We start from the raw sequence: 12,586 nt of genomic DNA on the forward strand, positions 1-12,586 counted from the left end.
ACTCGTTGCGCAATTTGCATCGTGTGACGCCCGGTTACAGAATTTGCGTTTCTGTGACGCCTGGTTATTTTACTCTTCTACCGCACTACATTACATATGTTAATGTGGTTCCTTCCCGACATGAAGCCTGTATAGGGTCTTTTTGCAACGTAGTTTCAAGCACCGGCATGGTCCTGAGGTAGAACACTGGGCTCCCACGCAGAGGGCCTAGGTTCGAACTTCGTTCCATCCTGGAAATTTTTTCTTATTTCCTTTTTTTCTTATTTCGTGCGATAGTGGTTACGGACACCGGCGGCGGCGGCGGCAGCGGACAACTACGGCACCAAAAACGGCCGTTGAAATGATCTCATAACAGCTTTTGCTGTAATACCAAATGCCGCACGAGCTGGAAGGCGCGCTTCGGCACTCGCTGCATCCCGTGACCTTTGCGGCACCACACCTCCACCGACGCCCGGTACGCTCGAAAAATGTGAGGGCGAGAGGGCTCAGACTGTACTACTGTTGGGCGCATTCTCCATCTTGCGGAATGGCTTTTTTTTCTTTTTTTTTCTCTCTCTTTCTCATGCTTTCTCCACGTTACCGTCGGCTCGGAGAGCAGGAATGAAGGAGCCGGCGGCCTCCTCCTTTCGCCTTTTCTTTCTTTTTTTTAGAGCAGGAACGAAGGAGCCAGCGGCTTCCTCCTTTCTTCTTTTCTCTCTCTTTTTTTTGTGAGTTTTGATCAGCCAACCACAGCTCGTGCCTTTCGTATTTGCTCAGCCAACCACAGCTCGCGCCTTTTGTACATCGCTGCTGCCCTCGCAAGTAGCCAGAGTAGCCATCGCCGCCATCGCGACTGATCACGAGCGCTTTGTTGGCGGAGTCCACTTCCGTGAGTTCTCGCATACCCCCGCATTCCTCTTTTGCACACGTGCTGTGCAAAGGCGCTGCAGACTGCTTGAATTTTTGACTTCTCGTCTAGCAATGGCCAGCATCAAGAAGCGCAAGAACCTTGACTTTGTGACGAACTTGAAAGCCATACAGCGGGTTGAGGCGGGTGAAAAAAGTTCAGCGGTGGCGGACGACATCGGGATACCACGGAGCTCGCTGAGCACCTTGTTGAAGAACAAGGCAAATCAAGGCAAAGGCGGCAAAGCAGCGAACGTCAGGAGCTTGACGTGTGCGCGTTTCTGCGACGATGAGTGCATAGACGACGCGTTTCGCGAGTTGTCGTCCCTCTTCCCAGCTGCTGTACCACCCGAAGTGTTTGCGGACGATTTCGTGGAAGCGGACTGCAATGTTCAGGCTGTTGCGTGCTTCGCTGACGAGGATATAATAGCTGCGGTCGCAGGGACCCAGGATGCCCGGCCGACAGCTCAAGTGGTGACGAAGATCGCCCGGACGACGCGGTGGCTACATGCGCGTACTCCGCTGCTGAAGTGGCGGCAGCGTTCGGCTTGGTTCGCCGTTGTTGCGGCGACATGGAGAGAACCAGGCTGTCGCATCTGGACAGCTAAGATAAGCGATTTTTTTTTCACGCAAATAAAACATTCTGTTGCATCGTGTGTGCTTGGAATTAGTCATCATTCTTGAATGCGCCAATTGTAGGTGATCGTCCACCACTGGTAAGGTCTCGGGACCTGTATTTTTTGATATCGAATTTTTTCATATATCGAACTAATTCGTGATCCCCTTAGAGTTCGATATATCCGTGTTCGACTGTAACAAGTTTCTGAAGTTGGTAGACCGGCAAGCGCTGCTGTCACTACCCCTACAATATAATGTTGCAAATAGAAAAACCTTGGCATTGTGAAGTTGGTAGACTGGCAAGCGCTGCTGTCACTTCCCCTATGATATAATATTGCAAATAGAAAAACGTTGGCATTGTCAATATAGCATTGTTGAAATGAACAGTCTGCTCAAACTGCTCCCAGAAAGCTGACCATTGGTGTGTGTTGCCCTTAATAGTTGGTATATCAAGATTTGGCAGCCTTGGGCTCATTCTGGGTGTTGCGTCAAGATCTCCAGAGGTGACATTCCGAGGATCAGTCTCTGCTGTATGGTCCATGAGTTCCAATAGGTGATTTTGCAGTGAATCTCAGAAACATGCTGGTAGCTTGATCGTTAATACAACACAACAGTTACATCTTCTGCTTCTAGGTCATTGTTGGCAATGTGCTTTTTTGGTGCGTCATTAAAGGGTGAGTAAACAAACCAGAGGTCCAAAAATTGTAATGAAGAGAAATATGTGCACTTTTGCTATGTGAACATGCTGCTGCTAGAATTTTGCGAATGCATGTTATAATAAGGAAGTTACAGGGGTTAGAACATCCGTTTCAGCTGGTTTCAAATTTTTGCGCGGCCTTGCCATTCTTCTTCATCACTGGGAGGGAAGGCGTAGCCCGTTGTTGTGACTCCGCCCACTTCGGCAACGTGACACGGCGTCGGCAGTTGACGTCATCGGCGAGCTCGATCAGTCGCAATGCACTTCCGCTTGCTGCGGCTCCTGGTTGTTTATTGTTTACATTGTCGCACGTGCTTCGTAACTTGACGGGCAGTTTTCGGCTCTTCGACAGTTAACAATGCAGCAGGAATGCATGCTTGCTTTCCAGGACGACAAAGGTGCGCGAGAGAAACGCGTGAAGAACCCCGCTTGCTGCGCGTGCAATGGGAAAACCAAGCAAGCGCGACCCGTCCGAGCCCATCCGAGCTACCGGAGATTCTTCCTCTCTCCGCTCGATTTGCAGTGGACAACTGAACAATGCTTCCTCCGCGTGTTGCTCATGTCAAAGGCCGAGTGTGTGCAGGTGCTATGCAGTGCGAGGAACAGCCCGACAACTGCGGGGCCGAAACTGCATCACCGCAGGGCCAAGAAACAAGGTGCAGTTTCGTAGTGGTGGTTGGGAACAGGAACTGACATTAACTTGTTGAGACCTGGTTTAGACCAATTGACGAGCCCAATGGTACGTCAAGTTGCACATGGCAAGTTTGCATCATTGCGCGTACGAGGGGGATTGGTCAGGCGAAGGAAAGAGGCGCGGGAATTGTTTTTCGAAATGGAGGGTTTGCGCAGTGCGCGGCGCTGTAATATTTGGAAAATGTGATCGCCACGGTCTACTGTGCGAATTGGCGAGCTTGTTCAGGGGGTGTAAAAAAAAAAAAAAAAAGGTCGGAGCCTGTTTACTGGCCTTTTAAGCTTCAAGAGCTCGTCGGTGCTCACAGATATAGACATTCAAAAATACCTGACAGCTTGGACTTGTCCACTGTAGGATTTGCAAGTAGCGAGCAGGCTCCCTGTAGAATTTTTGTGTTCGTTGCTGTTCGAGCTGACCACTTGGTGTCGAGGTGATCCATCCGATTAGCTCTTGAGGTTTAGGTCTGGTGTCCACGCCAATCATGAACGACCCATTATCAGTCCTCGCTGCCCGCAGTGTGAAGCAGTCAAGAAGGTTCCTTGAGGCTCGCAATGGAGGAGACGTGTCCGCACGGAGGTTTTTGTCACCAAAATGTAGGAAAAGCTGTGATACGCTAACGAACCAGACCCGGAGCAACTCGTCATTCCAGCTTTTTCTCTCGCAGTGCCTGCATACACATGTTTATTTGTCTTATTCTACAACTGGAATTCATTGTGCGGAAGCAACGGCCTTTAAGTTTCTCAATTTGCATGCTACTATGACACTGGCACGTGCTGAACTGGACCTGTCGTTTGTGTCTTACCAGATGGAATTGTCCTAATATATTTAGCGCTTGATCTCTCAAGCAGGAAAAGAATAGTGTCAGTTCCTTTGAACCATTTTTTTTTTCTTGATGTTCGGTGTGTAATGAAATGAGCTGCTGCTGCTGGCAGCTTGCAGAGCCGCAGTGCTCTGGTTCATCTCTGGGTCGAGAATGCAGACAGTTGAGCAAGCTGGATGGTGGCAGTTTCAGAAGGCAGTGGGACAAGTGTCTACATTTGTTTTGGTGGTTTGCGTGAAATGTGCTTGGCTGTGGTGTGCTGTGTTTCAAGGCTGTGCCACCCCCCTCCCCCCAACCAGGGACGGATATGAGCCTGGGCCCCCGTGGGGCGGAGGAAGAGGAGCCGGCCTTCATCCGAGATATGATTCTCAAAAGCCCCGACCAGCTTGCGCTGCTGAAGCACAACAACCCACAGCTGGCCGATGCCCTGCTGTCAGGCGACCTGGGTGAGATTGCTTGAGCTAAGCAGGGCACAAATGTTTGCCCGTTCGATGACAATGAAAGATGGGAGGGTACAGCAAAGGGGTGCTCACCCACTCCTGAAGCTTAATTGTGCCGGCATGTTCAAAAATGAAACCTCTCTGATATACCACGGATGTTTCTCTCGCATTACTTATGTGCAGTGCCTGTTATATCCACCTTTTGTATGGTCACTGCTGATTAATAATCTCGTCAATCACCCATCACAGTGACTTTGCGGGTATGGAATCTTGTTGTTGAGCGCAAGGTTGAATGTGTTGTAGCCACATTTTCAACTAGAGAGAAATGTGCGAACAGCTTTGTATACTTCTTAATAACATTCATGTGGATGGTCAAAAATAGTGTGGCTACATGGTCCTTTTGGTATGGCATCTACTGCTTTGTTGCAGCGCAGGCTGGGTTTCAACACGGCACTTTGTCTCGGCATGCCCTCATGTCTTCTTATGCTGCAACAAAATAGCAGTTTTAGAACTAATTGTCAACAGTTAGTAGCACTGCACACTTGTAGATACCTTTTTTTTTGGGTTTTCTTGCCACCATTTCCATCACTGGTGTGTGCATCGGCTAAGCTTAGGCTGTAAGTCAGCATCCACCCAACAGCTTTTTATCTATCCCTTTAATGTGGTCACGATTGCCAACAAAGATTGTGGCAAAAGGAACAACTTTTTTTTTGCCATTTTCAGTGGTATGTTTCAGTATTAATATACCCAGAGGTTGTGGCAGTGAAGTTTTGAAATGACAACCATCGAACTGATCATTAAATGTGCCTGACATTGTAAAAGCTAACACGTACTTCTAATCCAGATGATGTAAACAAGCATGCATTGTTGGCTGTATACCAAACAGTGACACAGTGACTGCTGTTGATAGTGTTTGTTATATAGGAAAATAACTTATGACAAACTGCTGTATTCATATAAACAAGTCACAATTTCACCTCAAGGCTGAAGCAATGAATGCGATAGCAGCAAGTTGGAATGTTATACGAAGAAAGACCAGCAGCTCACTCCTTTCAGCAGACCCAGCCACTGCAGTGAGCAAAGTGACCTTCGTGCTGTCTATGTCTTCAACACAAACATCGCGATGAGAGCACAACACGTACAAAGCTGTGAGCAGTCTGTTGATTTTTCTCTAGAGGTACGCATGCTTATCTCCAGAGATGTGCCCCCCGCCCTCTTCCGGCTCCTGCCACAAAGTGCCGTGATGAAAGATGGGCGGGGCGACACCCTTTTACTTTGCCCTTAAGCACTTTGTGCCAGTCACGGGCAAGTAAACAAGCCTTCGTGACTCTCTAACAGCCAAGAAATGCGCGTACCACCAACTGCAGAGGCTGTCTATAAATTGTGAACCATTTTCACAGAAGAGTATCTATGTGCGCGTGGCTATGCAGTCCAATGCTTTGCGCAGCATAATGAAGGGTCCCTGGTTCAAATCCCGGGTTCCGTGCTTAGGCAAAATTTTCTTTTTTCTTAGGGACTGTTTTTCTTTGTGGGTTTTATATGTATATATATTTATATGCGTACCTATACATATACGGAACATGATGCCAATGGTGCCGCCACCAGTGATGGCGAAAACCCGCTGAGAGTGTATATAATTGCTGTTACAATAAAATAGAAAAATAAAAATTGTAGGTTGAACCACCTCCTGCTGGGCCTTGTGCACAATGTTTTTTGAGCTAACAAAAGATGCGCAAAACCATATTTATCTTTACTGGCTCAAGTGATTGAGCTAATGAACAAAACATCTCTGATACAGCATAAGCAACACTCATCATAAAGGCATCTGTTAATTTTCTATTCTTAGAGATATTCAGGTGGTATGACTAGAGTTCATTCACATTCCAGAGTCTCTGTAAGTTACTTCTCTGGTCATTGCATGTTTTCATTTAAAACATTTGCTAATAAGTAGTTTATCAGCAAAATTTATTAACTTCAAAACGAAAAAGGATGTTGAAAAGTGACAACAGCAGTCTATGTTTAGTGCATACATTTTTTAGTTCAAAAAAGAAGAAAGCTCTTGAAATGAAAAGAATAAAAAAAAACCTCATAATTAGCCCAGGAAACGTTATTTTCTTTACTTTGAAGGTCTTTATCTCAAAAAAGCCTTGCAGCAGAGCAACGAAAATTCCGCATTACGTTCTTCGCATGCTTATCTACCAAACTGCCGAATCTTATATTTATATAACTTTTCAGTAAGGAGATACAATCGGGCTAAGTTCAAGAAAACACCGAACAATGGAAACATCAGACAATAAAAAAAACCCTTTTTTTATATTCAGTGATTCCACTCCTGCGCCAACTGCGCCAAAGTGCGCCAAATTGTATTTACTGCGCCATCCTGATAATATCGACGAAATTTGTGCCAAACTGCGCCAAAGTTTCGGGATTGGGGGCGTCTATCACCGGCAATCGCACCGCCGGCGCGTCAGAACATGTGCAGCTCGATCTTGGGGCTGCCAATAAAGTCGCAATAAATAGCGCTCGCGCGTGCGTTCCGAGTAAGCCACGATGCCATGCACGGTGCCGACGCAGCTTCTGTTCTGCAAGTCGGCTCGACAGCAAAACGCGCTCTCCGCAGAGGCTCGTGACGTCTAGGCCTATCGGTAGCAAGAAAGTGCGACGGCGATTCATCGGCGGACGTCGTCTGTTCTAGAAACGCTGCTGATAGCTCGTTTCAAGCGTCGTACGGCACGTAAGGAAAGCAGTGTTCAGTAATAACTACATGAGTGCCGCTAAAATGTCTGTCACTTCTGTTTCCGGACATCGCGGAATGAAATCTGGGATCGCCCGCAGTAGATATATGGGACAATATCGAATTTTCCTTGCTTCGCGTTTATGGAAGAGCACGCGAACGGTGGAAACGCGTTGACACTTTTCCTCAGATATACTTTATCCATGGATCTTCATCCAGAACAGCTTTTTCGTAATTCCTTCCGCCAGCACGTCTGAGTTTGTAATCACTCTGCGGTAAATACCCCCTAAAAGGCCCTGCCCTTTCGAGCTCACGTGCTAGGGTTCCAATTCGAATTTTTTGCTTGCTTTTTTAAAAATGTCATCTCATTAGTAAAATCATATCTCCGGGTCGGAGCAGCCGCAAATGCGCAGCGGCCCACAGTGAAGCGGCTACGCCATGTTACACATCCGCCCCTTGCTTTCGGGGGTCAATAGCTAACGGTTAAAAAAAAACTAAGTTTCGCTTAAGAGCGAAGAAATTAATGCGATACCAAAAAATTGTATTGTGAAACGAAGTAAGACTAGCAGCTAACTTTGGAACCGAAGCGTTTTCTTGCTCCGAGTTTTCTAAACGCGAAGTAAGCGTTGACAGCACAGCAAGTTTACGAGCCGTCTCCTGATGCCTCGAGATAGAGCCGCGCGCAAGCGACTGCGCCCTTCGAATGATGTGGTCCCCCCCCCTCCTTCCGCTCCCCTGGCGTCCCGTCATGCTCCTTACGAAAGACGGGCGGGGCATTTCCTCTCTGTTTGATGAGCAATCGACGGCAGGCCCGCACGCGGAAAGATGTTATCTGCGCCTGTTTGTGCTTTCCTGTCCTCTTGTGTCACCATCCGTTTTTTGCACAGTTACATAATGGATGTTATCTCATGCGCTCTCCGTGCGACGGAGACAGACGGCCGGCTAGTTTTATCTCCGCTTCAACCGCATTCGTCGCCAGCACTTGCGAGCTTTTACCCGCGGCTAGAATGCGCGTGGTGATGTTATTAATTTGGACTTTATACGGAAAATTACGGCAACGGCGACGGCAAAAATCTGCCGAGAGTGTCCATATAATTGCTATCGCAAGGGTCAATGTACGGGGCAGATTTCGCGCCCCCCCCCCCCCTCTAGGTGATTAGGGGGGGCGCCCCCCCTGTGCACACGCCTATGCCCCTGAGATGATTTTTTCCATGAGATTTGCAATGAATCGAAATATTTCTAGCCTTCATAAGAGCCCCATAATAATACTCAGGTGCTTGAATGTTAATGCAATATGCTTCTGTATTGCACTCCAGGATATAAAATTCGCTGCTCCAAAGTGCTCCCAGATGCAAAATTATCTGCTCCAAAGTGCTCCAAAACGGAAATTTTGCTGCTCCAAAAATTGCTCCAAATCAGACGCCCTCGGTAGCATCACTGTATATTTCTTAAACTTTGTCCACTTATTCCGCTCCACATGAGCTTTCACAATAATTGAAAACATATTGCATAATTTCGTTGCACTAATAATTACGGCCCCTCCAATGATACCCTTAGGCAGGGTGTCTACCGACCGGGAAAACCGGGAATTCTCAGGGATTTTGGGTAGTCTGGAAATGCTAAGGGAAAACTCAGGGAAATTGTGCTCCCATCAGGGAAAATCCACAGTAACCTTATTGAAAGGCGACGAAAGTCGCGGTAGCGCTTTGCTCACTATTTTGTGAACGCATTTTTCAAATCAAATGACCGCTGCGGCGGCGGAGAAGTGGCGCACCTCGATGCTGTCATCGCCTTCGGAGCGGTGAAGTGGGAGAGAATCCGGCTAACCGCGAACCACGACACATCGTATCGCGCAATGTTGTCAAGGTGTTCGTGAGTACGCGGTGTAGTTTTGTAATCTTTCTCACGCGTGCTGTGCGTTATCGTCCGATATAGTGTTTTTGTTATCGCCGCGTGTTAAGTAACAAGCATGATTAGTTGTAGAAGCGGTAGGAGTAGATGTAACGAGCTTGAGTTATCTTGCAAGCGATCGCGATCGTGCAGGAAGCGGATGTCTTCGACAAGGCTCGTATCTGACAAGTCATCCTGATCGGCGAGAAAAAAAGACGACGCTTAGTGGCCTTTATCGGAGAGCTTACTCGCTCTGATCCCGAGCTTCAAAGATGCTATTTAGGACTCCGTGAAGCATAGAATAAATTTCCAGGCGAGAGCTAGCGTAACTAACGGGCCCATTCACAGCAAGTGAGAGCTTTTTTCTTTCTTTTTTTTCCGGATGAGGGCACTGCTGAAACAAGTTTTAGGCAGTCGACTGATATTTTTGGGGGCTGCAGCTCGCAATTACCAGCCACACCACGTGGATGTTTGCTACAAAGCCGAATTACAAAACTTTTCAGAGCCAAGGCATAGCGGCGACCGAAATTCGCGACACCGGCACGTTTCCACCATAATCGGATGTGCCGTAATTCAGGCTGTTGCCGTGCTTTCATGCGATCTTAGCCCGCAGCTATATTGCTTTTTTCTTTTGCGATAGCAATTATATAGACACTCCGACGCGAATTTTTTGCCTTCGCCATGATCTTCCTTATCAAGTCCAAATCGCGATTACATCACCCCGCGCGTCGTATGCTCCATGTGCGAGTGAAAGTGCGCGAGCACTGCCGACGAACGGGGCTTAAGCAGAGATGAAACGAGCCGACCGTCTCATTCGCGCGATGAGCACACGGAGATAGGAGCCGGCGGCGTGGGGAAGGGGGGGGGGGTCTGCGTGAGTTCGACAGGAAGTGCGTACTTTGTTCCATCGGGCGTGGTCGCGTGCGCCGCGGTATCTTTAGTGGGGATCAGCAGTCAGCTCATACCTTTGTAGGTCATCATCATCATCATCATCAGCCTGTCTACGCCCACTGCAGGGCAAAGGCCTCTCCCATGTTCCGCCAATCAACCCGGTCCTGTGCTTTCTGCTGCCACATTATACCTACAAACTTCTTAATCTCATCTACCCACCTAATTTTCTGTCTCCCCCTCACGCGTTTACCATCTCTTGGAATCCAGTCAGTTACCCTTAACGGCCACCGGTTATCCTGCCGACGTGCTACGTGCCCGGCCCATATCCATTTCTTCTTCTTGATTTCAACTATGATGTCCTTAACCCCCGTTTGTTCCCTGACCCACTCTGCTCTCTTCCTGTCTCTTAAGGTTACACCTATCATTTTCCTTTCCATCGCTCGCTGCGTCGTCCTCAATTTAAGTTGAACCCTCTTTGTAAGTCTCCAGGTTTCTGCTCCGTAGGTAAGTACCGGTAAGATGCAGCTGTTATATACCTTTCTCTTGAGGGATAGTGGTAGATTACCATTCATGATTTGAGAATGCTTGCCGAATGAGCCCCATCCCATCCTTATTCTTCTAGTTATTTCACTCTCATGGTTCGGCTCCGCGGTTACTACCTGTCCTAAGTAGACGTACTCCTTTACAACTTCCAGTGTCTCTCCACCTATCGCAAAGCGCTGTTCTCTGCCAAGATTGTTCCACATTACTTTAGTTTTATGCATATTAATTTTCAGACCTACTCTTCTACTTTCCGTATCCAGTTCAGTCATCATGAGCTGTAATTCGTCTCCCGCGTTACTCATCAATGCAATGTCATCAGCGAATCGCAGGTTACTGAGATACTCTCCATTAACTCTTATCCCTAATTCTTCCCAATCTAGGGCCCTGAAAACCTCCTGTAAACACGCGGTGAATAACATTGGAGCTCCATTGCAATCCTGCTCACCAGAGCAGGATTGGCCACCCTGGTGTAGTACTTGGCCACTACCTCCCACATGAATACACCAATTAACCCTCAGTCCCCAGCGGCTGCGAAGCAACTGACCAAGGCGGCGGCCAGACCTGCGACGCAGCGGAGGGTGCTAAGAATCTCTGGGTCCGGACAGGCCGCCATTGGAATCTGAACTTGGCTACGTATAACGCTAGAACTTTATCTAGTGAGGCGAGTCTAGCTGTACTATTCGAGGAATTAGAGGGTGTTCAATGGGATGTAATAGGGCTCAGTGAGGTTAGGAGGCCACAAGAGGCATATACAGTGCTGAAGAACGGACACGTCCTATGCTATCGTGGTTTAGCTGACAGAAGAGAACTAGGGGTGGGATTCCTTATTCATAAAAATATAGCTGGTAATATAGAGGAATACTATAGCATTAATGAGAGGGTGATATGTATCGTAATTAAGTTTAATAAGAGGTACAAGATGAAGGTGGTACAGGCCTACGCGCCTACATCCAGCCATGATGATCAACTGGTTGAACGCTTCTACGAAGACGTAGAATCAGCAATGAGTAAGGTAAAGACACAGTATACTGTACTGATGGGCGACTTTAATGCAAAGGTAGGCAAGAAGCAGGTTGGAGATCATGCAGTTGGGGAATATGGCATTGGTTCTAGAAACGCCAGATGGGAGTTACTAGTAGAGTTTGCAGAACGCAATAATTTACGCATCTTGAATACCTTCTACAGAAAACGGGCTACTCGTAAGTGGACGTGGAGGAGTCCTAATGGCGAAACTAAAAATGAAATAGACTTCATAATGTGCGGCCACCCGGGCATTGTACAGGATGTGGAAGTAGTTAACAAGATCCGATGCAGTGACCATAGAATGGTAAGATCTGGAATTCAACTAGACGTGAGGAAGGAACGGCAGAAACTGATACGCAAGAAGCCGATTAATGAACTAGCTCTGAGAGGGAAAGTACAGGAATTCAGAGTTTCACTTCAGAATAGGTATGCGGCTTTAACCGAGGAAACCGACCTTAGTGTTGATGCAATAAATGATAATCTGACTAGTATCATTAAGGAGTGTGCAGTGGAAGTCGGGGGTACAGTCGTCAGACAGAACACTGGTAAGCTATCCCAAGAGACGAAAAACCTCATTAAGAAACGTCAAGCTATGAAAGCCTCAAGTGCAACAGACAAAATAGAGCTGGCGGAGCTTTCGAAGCTAATCAATAGGCGTAAAGTAGCCGACATAAGAAAGTATAATATGGAGAGAATTGAGCATGCTCTAAAGAACGGAAGAAGCCTCAAAGCTATGAAGACAAAACTGTGCATAGGCAAAAATCAGATGTATGCATTAAGGGACAAGGAAGGCAATGTCGCAAACAATATGGATAGAATAGTTGAGGTAGCGGAAGAGTTCTACAGAGATCTGTACAGCAGCCGAGACAGTCAGGATGATAACGTCAGAAGCAGTAATAGCGCAGAGGAATCTGACATCCCACCAGTATTGACAGGAGAAGTAAAGAAAGCCCTAAAGGGAATGCAAAGAGGCAAAGCAGCTGGTGAGGATCAGGTAACATCAGACCTGTTGAAAGACGGTGGAGAGATGATGTTAGAAAAACTGGCCACCCTGTATACGAAGTGTCTCTCGACGGGGAGGATACCAGAATCTTGGAAGAATGCCAACATCATCTTGATCCATAAGAAAGGGGACGTCAAGGACCTGAAAAATTACAGGCCCATCAGCTTACTGTCCGTTGTCTACAAGCTATTTACAAAAGTAATTGCTAACAGAATTAATACGACATTAGAGTTCAGTCAACCAAGGGACCAGGCAGGATTTCGTACAGGCTTCTCAAGAATAGATCATATTCATACTATCAATCAGGTGATAGAGAAATGCGCGGAATACAACCAACCCCTATACATAGCC

At 47.3% G+C, this 12,586-nt stretch overlaps 1 protein-coding gene across 1 annotated transcript in view; it reads left to right on the forward strand.

The window, feature by feature from the left end:
• Window positions 1-3,978: 3,978 nt before the first annotated feature.
• Window positions 3,979-12,586, forward strand: part of LOC119390983 (protein DDI1 homolog 2) — an 87,185-nt gene continuing 78,577 nt past the window's right edge. Inside the window, exon 1 of the mRNA XM_037658689.2 lies at window positions 3,979-4,157. Coding sequence (XP_037514617.1) covers window positions 4,019-4,157 — 139 coding nt within the window. The 5' untranslated portion in view covers window positions 3,979-4,018. The remainder of the gene's footprint in view (window positions 4,158-12,586) is intronic.

Source organism: Rhipicephalus sanguineus, chromosome 4, assembly GCF_013339695.2.
Source record: "Rhipicephalus sanguineus isolate Rsan-2018 chromosome 4, BIME_Rsan_1.4, whole genome shotgun sequence".
NCBI lineage: Eukaryota > Metazoa > Arthropoda > Arachnida > Ixodida > Ixodidae > Rhipicephalus > Rhipicephalus sanguineus.